This window comes from Astatotilapia calliptera, chromosome 7, assembly GCF_900246225.1.
Source record: "Astatotilapia calliptera chromosome 7, fAstCal1.2, whole genome shotgun sequence".
Lineage (NCBI taxonomy): Eukaryota > Metazoa > Chordata > Actinopteri > Cichliformes > Cichlidae > Astatotilapia > Astatotilapia calliptera.
The window spans coordinates 22,250,515-22,263,837 of record NC_039308.1 but is presented as its reverse complement, the minus strand read 5'-3'; the positions used below and the strand labels follow the sequence as shown (position 1 = coordinate 22,263,837).

General features: G+C 42.3%; 1 protein-coding gene across 1 annotated transcript; it reads right to left on the bottom strand.

Moving 5' to 3' along the window:
- Window positions 1-221: 221 nt before the first annotated feature.
- On the bottom strand, window positions 222-12,714 carry zdhhc8a (zDHHC palmitoyltransferase 8a). Its single transcript, XM_026173816.1, has 10 exons — window positions 12,296-12,714; window positions 5,857-5,978; window positions 5,594-5,751; window positions 4,758-4,930; window positions 4,541-4,643; window positions 3,160-3,251; window positions 2,946-3,069; window positions 2,732-2,846; window positions 2,038-2,150; window positions 222-1,944 (listed from the first exon to the last, which is right to left on the bottom strand). Exons 1-10 carry the CDS (start codon window positions 12,397-12,399, stop codon window positions 640-642), a joined length of 2,409 nt encoding a protein of 802 aa, XP_026029601.1. The 5' UTR covers window positions 12,400-12,714; the 3' UTR covers window positions 222-639.
- Window positions 12,715-13,323: the final 609 nt, after the last annotated feature.

Sequence of the window (13,323 nt, the reverse complement as noted above, 5' to 3'; positions counted from 1 at the left end):
CACAACTGCTCATTTTATAGGTTCCTATGAGTATATCCACAGTTTGTTTGTTTTTTGGTATTATAGAAGAATTTTATAATTTATAGCGAAATATTATTGTGAGACCCTTTATACTGAATGAACTGCTGGAACCCTGGATGGTGTTTTAGTGGCAATTCACATCACAAATAAATAACATAAGTGGAAATTACAAAATAGGTTTATTCATATAAACAGCTACAAAATTCTACTAAACAGGGAGTTTTCTTTTTTTGTTGTTCAGGAGGAGGCAAAGTGTATTGTTACACTGTTTCACAAAAGTATTATCAAATGACATACAAACAAATAAGTTAATCTGTATTCTTCACAAAGCTCTTCTGAGTTTATAGAGCTCCCTCTGTCTGTAAGAGGAGGCACAGCTATCCTGAGATTCACAGGGTTGTTTTTTTTTTTATTTGTTCAAACTTACATGACCTTCCAAGAATATAGTTTCTATGTGTATCCATCATTGTGTATTTATTTGTCCCACACCCTCCTACAAAGGGAAGTCCCAAATGGCTTCTTATTTACACGCTGCGGAGCTGTGAAGACTGAGACTAACGCTGCATAGATGAGTCATTCACACCACCAGAAACATGACTCTTTTCTTCTTTTCTTTTTTCATTTCAGGGCTCCCAAAGTGACAGAGTCTTTCCCCTCGCCGGAGTATGGGAGAGAGGAACGTTTCGTGTTGGCATAGGAGGCGTACAGGGGGGCAGAGGAGGTTGAGGAAGAGGAAAAGCGGGGCAGGGTGGACGTAGAGGAAGGGAAGCCTGGGGCCGGCCTCTCGGGAGGGTAACAGGCCGGAGAGGAAGACCTGCCCCTGCTTTGTAGGCTGCTGCTGCTATTCTGCAGAGGAGAGCTGGAGGTTTTTGGACCATGTGTGAGAGAAGATGTTGACGAGCTGGAGAGAGGTGAGGTCCTGATGTTGTAACCTAGGACGCCCGTACTCATGAGAAACTCCCTGGAGCCGTAGGCTGGCGGAGTTGGTCCCCGGGAGCCCAGAGGTCGAATGTTGTCCGGTGGTAAACTTCTCCTGCTTGGGATGTCATAGATCCCCATATCAGGGCTGAAGAGCGCCTGGGTCCTCACCTGGCGACGGAGCATCCTCTCCCGCTCCTCCAGCTCCCGTCTCTCATGAATAGAAGCCATGATGGCTTTTGAAAAGTTATCATAGCGCGCAGCAGCAGACAGCGGAGGTGTCATGTCTGGAGGAATGAGATCCCGAAGACTACCTCGAGGACTCTGAGAAGCAGCATCTCGCATCGCCAAACCCAAAGGTGGGACATCTCGCGACATTACGCTTTGGGATGCAAGGTCTCTTGGCAACAGCCCTTGGAAAGCAGGAGAAGGGACTCTTTGAATAAAACCTTGGAAAGAAGGCGAGGCATCCCTGGAGGTTAGACCTTGCAAAGAAGGTGAGGGATCTCGAGGCTGAGGAGACTGTCTGCTGATGCCCATAAACACGGGACTGTATGTGCGAGGATGCGACCGCTGCAGGTTCCCGTCTGTGCCCAGGGTCATAAAGTGATGGGGGTAGCTGACTGGAGGGGCCCCTCTCTGAGCCATGGCCTGAGGGTCTGTAGGAATGACATTATCATAGGAGATGCTGCTGCTGCTGGTGTTGTGGTTGGCCAGCAGGCTGGAAGAGGACAGGATGCCAGGCCGGGGACTGGATTCCAAATTGTCAGCATGCATGGCTGGCAGCTGGGATTTGCTGCCACTGCGACTGGTGTGTTTCAGGGTGAGAGAACGGGAGTTCAGCGGCAGAGAGTTGAGCTGCAGCGAGCTGGAGACAGCGCTGGTCTGGAGGGAAGGCTGGACAGGCAGGCTGGCCTGTTGGCTGCATCTCACAGGGCTTCCTTTAGACTCAGAGTGGAGGTCAGGACCTTTGTTGCTCCCTTGCTGATCTGACGTCTTCAGCAACTTAAGCACAACAATACAAAACAGACAGCAGAGTCTTTCAGACACAAATCAAAACCAAAACTTATATACTGAGGAATAAACTCTGAAAGTCACCTGTTCTGGAGGAACAGGCGATGATCCTCTGGATATAGCCTCAAGGACAGGTCGTAGCTGTGGCACGGTGGGAATAGATGCAGGAAGGACGGTTTTATTATGATGCCCCGGATCTAAAAAAGAAGTCAGCTTCAGATTAATGGCATGCAACAGCAAACGTATGGAATAAAACCGCCAATGCATCTGAGCAAAGATGGCTTAAAGGAGTTCTTGGTTTTTCATCATCAACAAATCCCATGGAAAAAAATAAAAAACAAACCAACAGTGCATTAGTTTGTCTCTAAATACTTTCCATAATCTCTCTAAAGCACACACGCCAAAAGCCCTCTGATAGATAATATAGATGTAAACCTATGAAAAGTGGGTCACAAGTTTCCATTTTACCGATTTCGAAAACCAAAAGTACTTCCAATAACAGAAGATGTATCTTTTTAAAAAAGACTTGATAAAAAAAAACCTTTTAAGATGTAATTATTGCACATTTGGTGCAGTAATCATTGCAGTTTGCACAGGAAGAAGAGTATGAGCCCACAATCCAACAGTACATGTTTATTTATCAAATTATAATTAAGTCCTCAAAGTGTCCCTCTTTTCTCTTACTTAATTAAAAAAAATGTTACAAAAAATGTGGCCGCTTCACTTTACAGATGCATGCTTATCACAGGATATAAGCATATGTGTCATTTTAAATTACCATCCATGGCAGCTACTTGGCTCTTCAACAGACCGTGGTCTGGTTTCGGAGGCAGCGGCGGTGGAGTTTTCGGTTGTTTGATGTCTGACAGCTTGACAGCTCCGGTTGAGGTTTGCTGGCAGAAGAAAAAAAAAGCCAGAGACATGAGAGATATAGCTCATACATCATATATCACTTGATAAGTGTGTGAAAATATTAAGCTCTTCGTGCTTACCTTATTCTGGAGACTCTGTATCCCGTTGCCTCTGACTTTCACTGGCATCTGCCTTTCAATTTCTGGCCTCAAAAACGGAGGCTGAATGTGGATGACTGCTTTCCTACAGGGCCTTGCTGTGTACCTGGTGTCCCAGGACAAAGACAGACAGCAAAACAAAGTTAGTTTAAAGGTTTAAATTAAGCAGAAGATGTAGGAGGAGAACATTTCTTACTTTGGAGAAATGGGACTGCAAACTAGATGCTCCAAGTTGTTACAGCAGCCACGTGTAAAAGGGTTTACTCCTCCCTGAAACTTTCCAGTTACCTGTGAAAATATGAGGAAGTATATTAGAGTTTTTACGTGTATACATACAGTACTGTGCAAAAGTCATACATTTTGCTATGAAAATGGGAAATAGCTGCAGTGATTTATTGAAATGTGCAAACCTACATGGAAGCACAGTCTTCAGTAATAGTTCCCCAGGACTCTGAAGGACATCAAAGCTTTTGTTCTGCTCTCTGTCAACATGATCCCACACTGCTTCAGTAATGTTGAGGTCCACTGAAGAGGCCGATCCATAACTGATAGCGTTCAGTTGTGTGCTTTTATATCAAGCTATACTTTTATAGTAATAGCAGTGTGTTTTTGTCATGCTGAACAGTAAAGATTATTCCCAACACCAGCAACTGAAATACAGCCCAAACCATGACAGAGCCTCCACCGTGTTTTGCAGACAGCTGTAGACACTCAGTCTTGTTCCTCTCTCCTGACCTCCACACATATTGACAATTTAAACAACTTCTCATGTGGATTCATCACTCCATCAGCCACTGATTTCTAGTCTAGTTCTTGTGTAATTTGGCATACCTCAGCCTTTTCACCTTGTTTCTCTTCCTTAAGAATGGCTTCTTGAAAGCCAGCCTTGCACTGAGACCATTTCTGATGAGGCTTCAGTGAACAGCAAATGGATCAGCTGAAGGGTCAGATGCATCTCTCAGGTCCTGTGTCAGTGCTTTGCTATATTTTCACCTATTTCATACGGACCTGACTTTATGATACTTAATACTCCATCTGCTGTAAGTAGTTTTTAGACTTGCCTCTTCTGTACTTCTATACTATTTTATGCTTGTCAAACTGTGTTATCTTTGGCATTTTTCATAGACTCGGCTAAAGAAATGGGAACAAATGATGTGCATTTGCCACAAGCTGCTAGTAACAAAGCACAGATACAGTTTAAAAATGATTCTTTGCCAAGTTGTCTGTCTTATGTAGATAGTTAGGTGCTTTTTTACACTTGGACAATTTATAGGTCATTGTTCAGTGGCTTAACAATATTTTTTAAAAGAAACATTCCTCTGGAAATAGTCAGTTAAAAGCCCTGGACTGAAAATAATTGAAGACAATCAGCCCTTGTCCAAAGGGAAAGTTTGAAAGACCCTCAGAAAACATGGAGAACTATTGCTTCAAGACAACTTTAAAAATTAAAATTCTGGCTCCTTGGAAGTAAATGACTTTTGCACAGAATTGTACAATACAACATCATTAAGTCCTTCAGTTTCATTCATATGCTTCTATGTTCCCAACAGTAATGTACATGTATGGAAAAAACTGACTTGTTCATTGGTGGTTCGTCCTCTGGATACCAGATACAAGTGGAATCCAGTGAGACCGAGGACAGGGATCAGAAACAGCCCCGATATACTGATCACTACCAAACTGGGAAAAGCAATGATAAGGAAAACTACTTCTAGTTAGAATCAGTTAGACAAAATAGTCAAAATATGCAAGCAAAGATAGCTGCACACATATATTGAGTGTGCATAAGGATACGTGACAGTGCAGTGCAGCTTCCATAATTCATCCATGTGGTGCAGCACGTATATGAGGCCAAAAGTGAAGACACCAATCATGTGAAAAGTCAGTGACAAGAGAAACAGAAAGAAGTAGCGGTAGTTTCGCCTCCCGATGCAGTTGTTCACCCAGGGACAGTGATGATCAAAGTCCTGAAAGATTGAGAAAGGGGGAAAAATACTAAAAATCAGTTTTTCGCTGGTATGGTGTAGAACAGTTTGTATGTATGTAGCATGAAACAGTATCCCGTACTGCAGCATTTATGGCTTAAGCTAATTTGCGATGCTGATTCAAAACAGGGCCTTTAAAATGCAAAAAGCACACAAGTACACCGAAAATTCTATAAAACACGAGCTACACAACAGAAATATAAAGACACAAAGCTCACAGCACAATAAAAACACAGAAAATGAGAGAAAAAATAAAAAAGGCAGCTATAGAACAGTAATACCTGCTGTGCTTTGTAAACACATACTTTTCAGTAGATGCTGTCTGAGCCCGTTTTTCAAATTGTATTTCTACTGAGTCCACAAAGGATCTGAGGAAAGGATTAACCTGATTAATGAGATCTCTCCCTCTCTCTCTCCAACACCCTCTGGCCATCATTCACCCTGCAGAAATCCCCCTTATTGACTTTCCTCCCGACACACTGCTACACTCACTCAGAAGCAACAACTCATTTTCCCTCTTGATCTGTCCCTCCGTGCCTTCCACACCCTTATCACACAATTCCTCCATTTCAATTTCCCACCGCATTTGTTTTTGTGTTTTTTGGTTTTTTACCCTCTCAATCATCTAGTTTTTCTTCCGCTCACCTCCACACAGTGATCACAGATGCTGCAGTGGGAGCAGCGTGGAGGTCTGTAGAAATGGCAGGACGCGCACCACTTCATCCGCACCTGGACGCCCTTCACGTTCACGTTCTTGTACAGCGGAGCGCGGAACTCATCATCCTTGTCTTCATCCTCGCTGGCTGGGAAACAAGATGTGAAGTTGCTAAAATAAAACTCCCAAATAAACTAGTGATCTAGTCTGCTGTAAACATAATAAACATGACCCCTTCGCTTTGATTACTAACCCACTGGGAGCACGCCGGCATCCATAAAGGTTGCCATGGTAAAGTTGGCCAGCACGAAAAGGAAAAGGACGGCACAGCATGGCGGCACCGCAGGGCAGATGGTCAGAGCCAGCCACGGGCACCTGAACACAAACACACACATGAGAATATTCATAAACACAATTTCCTGCAGTTGCACTTATGCAAATCCAAATTCCAGCTGTAATAACTGGATGGGTGTTTTTGAGCCCTGCAAGCATGCAACACTTAGAGGTTAATTTTAACGCAGCTATCAAAATTTTAAAAAAAAGAAAACGATTGTAAGGGATCATCTTCATCCCATTTATTGTGATGAGAGCTGTGGATTCCAAAAGTAATTGTTTACAGTGACAGATAAGCATGTATTAGCGTGTGCTCAGCAGTGCCCACAACAGGAGATTAAACGATGGAGGTCTCTCCTTGCACAGAATCCTTCTGCACCTTGTGCCTCGTTACACAGCAGGGTTTGAACGATAGATAACTTTCATTACCGAATAATCTGTCGATGACTTTTGAATCGTTTACTCTTTAAAAAGTCAGAAAATAGAACGACAGCCACCGCGACATCCCTGATCCCAGCACAATGATGTGAAAGTTAGTGTCTATGTGATGAGGCAAAACAAAAAAAGCTGCAGATAATTACCCTACTAACTCATTAAATGTTCAGCCCTCTAACAACAGCCTGCACACTGCTACTAGACAGAGAACTACAATAAAGGGTGGCTCATATGGATATAACTATTAATATTATAACTATAATAAGCAATTAAATGGACAGAAAAAATGTCAAAAGAAGATTTGGCGGATTTAACGTTAAGTTGGATTTTGATCTGTTTAATTGCATAAAATGTTGCAAACTATGAGCGCTACTAACTAATTAAAACCGTTGTGAATGATTCTACTCTACTGCATGAGATTAGAGCGAGAGAGAGACTAATATCCACTGGATTATGTTAGCAGTGTTTGATTGAACATCAGTTGATTGGACTATCTACTCTATGAGTCTTTTGCTTATGGATTTATCAGTATGGGTTCAGATCAATAATAAAATACTATAACATGATGTATCTTTTAGGACTGAAAGGGAAAACGTGTCAAAACAGGTTACGTGATTTATTTATTTATTTCGAACATGACTTCATGGAACATAGTTGATTAAAAACGAAGTCTGATTTAAAGTGAAAACGCCACAAAATTAAGAGTCCTCCAATCCCCAAACCCCCCTCTCAAACCTACCCACCAAACCCACACCCAGGCTGGTTTTAGGGCAGGGGTGGGGGAGGGGTCTCGCCCCGCAGGAGGAATGCCTGCTGATGCCATGCCAGCTGCAAACACAGTAATCCCTGGATTATGAACTCTGGATTACAGACAATTTCTGTCAGTCCAGTTCATTGTGGATTCCTCACATCAGATGCTTAACACACAGAATACGCAGTCAAGGCGACCATATATCACACAACATGATACTATATATTCTATAACATGGCATAAAGCCACTACATTTATTGTTGTGAGGGAACTTCTCACAAAACTTGCAATCCTTGTTCAGTGCTTTCAGAGCAAAACACGTCTTTTGAGATATGAAAAAATGCCGCACAATGAAAAGATTTGAATCTTAAAATATAAAAATATGTGAGAAAAACATTAAGGAGCAGAATACGAGCCTCCAGCCCACATAGTTTTTTAGGGATTTGTGTCCAAGTTCTTCTCACATAGTGTGGTCATGTTTCACGTCCTTAAACTGTCATAGTTTATTGGTTACGTTAAGCAGAGTAACACTGCTCATTGTCATTTGCAGTTATCTCTTAAATTACAAGCACAAACCACGTTTTAACCGAAGAGAAGCTAGATATGGACCAGACTGTAATGTGGATGCATCCACCAATTGATCTGAGACCATCTGGACCGCAGGGAGGGACAGTTCATTACGCCGCAGGCCCTACCTAATGAAACAGTCTGGGCAGGGGCGCTATTAAATCACGCAGAACAGTAAGCTGCTCTGCAATCTGCACACTGCACTCATCCCTGCAGTGGGTCAGTGGCACGGCAGACACCACTCAGTCGGTCAAGCTGCAATTTCACTACTGCCAGTAGCCAGGGCTCCTTTTGTGAGCGCTGCAGTTACATAAATGACATCATAATCTGTCAGATTTCTAGAGACAATAGCCGTGCAGAAAATGCCGCTCGTGAATACATTCTCCACACGCAGTGTGAATGCATTTTTGCACCTTTAGCTTGGTGTTTTGAATTTCAGTGAAAAACTTAAAATAGCAATTTATCAATAAAATGTCAGATTAATGGGATCAGTACATTCAAAGGTTTTGGTAGTGCAGCATAAACTTGGTCTAGTATGACCGTGAGAGGCTGAAGGTGATCAGCCAACTTTGAAAAGTCTTTACTGTGTAAGTTATTTAAGTGTTAAGCATATTATAACTGTCTTCGTTTGACTATTGTGAAATAGTCAACTGCTGCTAATAAGCAGATCACATGCAAGATCTTGAGAAATTTAAAACCAGGATTTTTGGAGTTAGGGGCCCATTTAAGCAACTGTAGCTTTTTTAAATGTCAGTATTTGTCAATGCAAAAATGCTTGCATCCTAGCAGACTGGAACACAGCACAAGGGGGATTTCTGCTGCTCTTTCTCATTTCTGCTCTTTGTTGGTGGTCTGGCAGTGTTCAACAATGCACCACACCTTAAACACTGACCCAAACAAAAGTTCACGGTCAGAGGAACAAAAGCAGGAAACCGGTTAACTGGTGAATTTTATCAGGCAAAGGAAGACAAAGGAGCCGCCACGGATATAAAGGTCGTCCTCTGACACTCCCAAAGCCCGACTGGAAACAGAAATGAATGTATGCATGCTGGTACTGCTAATGCTCATAGAGAGCTGCTGACGCTGATAATTGCATGAATATTAGCAGATGAAAGGAGATGTGGCTGCAGGGTAACTGCGATTTCTGGAGAGGAATTTTCATGTCACCTTGCTCTGGTTTAAAAGCTAAAAACACTTTAAAAACATGAACAATGATACTGTGAATGTGCACGTGAGCGCACACAAAGGACATAACTTCAAGGGTGCAAGGCCGTCCTGGCTGGTATTCTCTAACTACTGTGTGTTTCCATGATTCACAGGAACCAAAACGATGATGTTATGGCAGATGACAACGATGTCCCTTTGATTCAGTGTTACAGGGGACGGGCTGAACAGAGTGCAGCACCTGTCCATCTCTGCTTTTCGAGGAAAAAATATATGATAAACAAGCTATTTAACCGGCAGTCCACAAAACTCAGTGTCTGCTGTTTATTCCTCAAACAAGATGTTTCTGCTTAAGGCAGTTGTGAGTGACCTTTAAGTCTGCTTTAGCTGCATGCAGTATGTACGACCGCACAGCTAGAAGAGCATTTTAGACACTTACATTAAATTGCACAAATAATAACAAAATGTTATACTGTTGGTCGGTAAGACAGACATATTGTTTTGTTGTTTATCTAAAGATTGGGATACAGTCTGTGGGATTCAGAGGTCCTGTGGTCAGAATATTTCGATCTCTGTTCTGCAGAAATGTGATAATTAATTAAAAGTGTATGTTATAAGGTCGCTTCAGCTGACTTGCACTCACTTTCAATCACTTGCAGTGTCCTAGTTTTGCTGGTTTGGCATTGCAGTCCCAATTAAGCAGTCTCTTTTCAATCTATCATGTCAGGAGTTCATCGACTTCTTTTTTCTCTCATAGGATATAGATGGTCTGCAGGGATGCTCAAGAGTTTCTGGCCTATGAGCTCTATGTCTCTATACGTCTCAGGCCTGAAGAGTTTTCCCCGTTTGCAACATCTCTGTATTCTAACATTTAAAAACTTCTGAATAAAGGAAATCATTCCACATTAAAACACTCCATAATAAGAATGCAATACAGAGACAATGATCAGCCCCAGCATCAAAAAACACTGAGCATTGCAGTTGATTTTACTTTGATATGCAGCACCCACTTAAACACTGTTGCACCCCACCCACCAATGGGAATGATGCTCCAACAGCACCAACCTCACACAGCTGTACAATGTGACCATAGACTGTATATAAAAGAAGGACATGGCTTCCGTGTGTGAGAGGTGAAGCCAATGCATTTCCCACATCCCATGATGCACTGAATGTTTCTTCTTCACTCAGCTCTTTTCACTGTGTGTGTGTTAATAAAAAACTTTGCATTTAATCATTAGTTATTATTAATCTCTGACTCTCTTCCACAGTGTGTCTTTTGTCCTGTTTTCCTCCCCTCACCCCCAGATGGGAGAGTTGAGGCTGAAATTTATGGTTTTCGGGGGGGTTTTATGGTTAACTCAGTCTTTTCCCGTGTTGTAGTTGTGTGTCTTATTTTGAAAGCAATATTTACGCGTTACCATAGCGACCAGAGAGCATTAAGGGGCAGAGAGGAGGATGTTACTCTCAATGTTGTTGGTGCATTTCAGGAGGACGCTGCTAATAAAGTTACACAATTACACAGTGAATTTGCATTTACTATTATATTTACAAAATACCACAGTGTTTGTCTAGGTCGTATCATTTTATTTAGTTCTATTTATCCGCGACACCTTAATCACCAGTCCGTGAAAATTTTGTCGGACATTAAACCACTCCACGGTGCAAAAAAGGTTGGGGACCGCTGCTTTAAAGAGGGCCTAACTTGTGGGTGACATGGTGCCACTGTATGCCCCTTGTTTTTTAAGTTAGATCTGAGCTAACACACCAAGGCCAAAATGCTCGGCTTGAGGCTTAAAAGCTGGACTTCACAAACCAGTGGGTGGCCTAATGGCAGCTGTGTCTATGTATGTGTATAGACAAATCTCAAAAATTACTCAAGAGCAGAGCCCAGTCTCCTCAACCTCCAACAATCCCAAATCCAATCCAACTGACCATCCACAAGGTGTACCAAAACAAACCAGAGACTCCACTCCTCAACACACATGACCCAAAGGTTCAGCTGTCAATGTTCTGGTGCCAGCACCACAGGATACCCCTAAAGGTCACTTATTCATGCCCTAAATAATTAGATCTCCTTCAGAAGTACAGGAAGAACCGAAAATATTAGGCAGATGGTTTTAATGTTGTGGCTGATCCACCCACACGGATTTCTACAGCTACATCTCTGCAGATTAACCAGATTAAAGGTGCATAGTTTTAAACAGGAGAGCAAGAATTTAATTTTCACATTCTTCTAAAGCAGGGATATTTAAAACATTTCAGTCACATACACAGGAAAAATATTGCAGGAAACTATCAAAGAAAAAGGAATTGCAAAACTATCCCTTCGCATTTACAGTAAACATTTTCACTTATTCGGACTCTTATCTCCAAATAACCTATTGTGAACTCAAAGATTGCAGACTTGGTTTTCCCAGATGGGGGATGACATGACATCAACCAGAGGAATCTAATCCCATACCCCCAATCTGGTGTCAGATTCCAGTGGAAACAGTGCACAGCCTGAGAATAGAGAGAAAAACTAGGGCAGATATGGCTACAGAGATTGAGGGGTCAGAAGGCTGACATATAGCCTATGATGTGGGAGCCTGCAGAAAGTCAATGATGAATATGGAAAAGCTTTATTATTTAGTGCATTAGTATTACTTTGTAGTTCTCTGTGTAGCTTTGAAATGTTTGGACAAATTACACAAATTTATAGTCATCGTTTAAATTGGATTCTCAGGGTATTATAGAATATTATATTCAAATTTGGCTTGGGTGGAGTCTTTTCAGTCTTGGACATAACCTCAATTTCCTCACAAATAGGTCAAAGCCAGTATGACTGAAACATCATCTCTAACATCTCTATTGCATATTTAAAACTATATTTTCTTTAGTTTGTCACATATTGCGAGAAACCTTGCAGTGAATTTCCAGGGCTTTTGCAAGAGGGGTAGCCTCTTTTGATTTCCTTTAGCTAAATTTATGACACATATGGGTCACGGTGACACACTGAGACATGCTGATTGTGGGTGGCTTATCCCGTAAAGTAACTGTGCTCACACTTGGGTCCTTAGGGTGCACCGGGCAGGCGCCCAGACCCAAGTCCAAACTGCCAGCTAACCAGGTCAGATGTTAGCAGCCCCGGCGGGTCTGCCAGCAGAGTGAAGACAGTGCAAAGGAGAGGAAATTTTGCTCTTTTTTTAACAGCTTCTTGGATTTTCAAAATAAAATGTTAATTTAAAAACGGGAGAATAAAAGTGGAGTAAATTGCATTCAGTTTAATAATCTTTAGCTGTGCCAGAGAGGACACTGGGGGTATGTGTGATATTTTTCTAACGCTTAAACAGATCTATTTGATATTTAGTAGCTGTGGATGACAGGTGTCTGAATGCATGGCTCAGCTGAATGATCCGTGCAGTAAAACACCAGTTTCCCGTGACTCTTTCGTACTTACGTGAAGACGAAGAACAGGGAGGAAGAGCCGACCAGGAGGCAGGCGGCCGTGCACACCGGGATGAAGGCGCTGGGTTTCAGCGAGTCGGCGCCGCTGGCGGGCATCCTGTCCTCTCCACGCTCATCAGTGTCTCATACCGACGAAACGCACGGCGAATACACCGCAAAAGTCCCTGCTGGTTTGTTTGCAAAGCCCTTCATAAATCGCAAAACGCCGAGAAACGACAATCATAGTTAAGGGGTGAGGAAGAAGAAAAAAAGCCCGAAAGCTCAAAAAAACAAAATACAAATAAAAGCCCGCAGAGCCGCTCCTCACTCCTGCGTCCCGGTTGGTCTGTCCCGGCCGCCAGCAGCGCACAGATGCCGCCTCTCGTCTGTCCCAAAGGTGGTGCTTTTACTCATCAATGACGTGAAGCACTACTACACTTGGCCGACTGAGACCCCCTGCTGTGATCTCATGAACTACTTCTTTTCCTCCAGTTCTCCCACCATTGTTGCACATGACCACTGCTGCTCATACCAGTGCTTAATAACACCACTGAAATAAGATCGGTGAAGGGTTTGCAGTGATGAAGTTAGTAAGTTATTTACTGGTGCGTGTAAGAAATTCGTTCATTTTCACTTAAAAAATTCACTAAAAAATTCTTTGCCTTGTCTTGAAGGCTTTTCAGGGGTGTTTCCACTAGGCAGGAGAGGGCGTGAGGGAGGGGGTCCCGGAAATCGCAATAATCAGAAATTAATTGTGCCCTGTGTCCTTTTACAGATTTATTACGTTAAAGTGGCAATCATTTTGTATTGATTTGTAAAGTGAAAAAAACAGCATTTAGTCGTTATATCTACGATAAAAATTTGTTTAAAGGACCACATGCGCAAAAGTGTCATTCCACATAATGAGTATGTGTAGGGGCAATTTTCAAAATCGTGCACACTGTATTATTTTAGCTTTGTAACCAATTATCTTAGTTTCTTGCTGAGTAATTTGAGCTATAATAATGCAATTTATCAGCAGATTAATAAAAAAAAATACAT

Coding starts and splice junctions, on each gene's coding strand:
- zdhhc8a (XM_026173816.1), bottom strand. CDS start 12,399: ATGCCCGCCAGCGGCGCCGACTCGCTGAAACCCAGCGCCTTCATCCCG. Junction 4,644..4,757: donor AAGCTGCACTGCACTGTCAC/GTATCCTTATGC, acceptor TGCTTTTCCCAG/TTTGGTAGTGATCAGTATAT. Junction 2,151..2,731: donor CCAAGTAGCTGCCATGGATG/GTAATTTAAAAT, acceptor CTTCTTTTTTAG/ATCCGGGGCATCATAATAAA.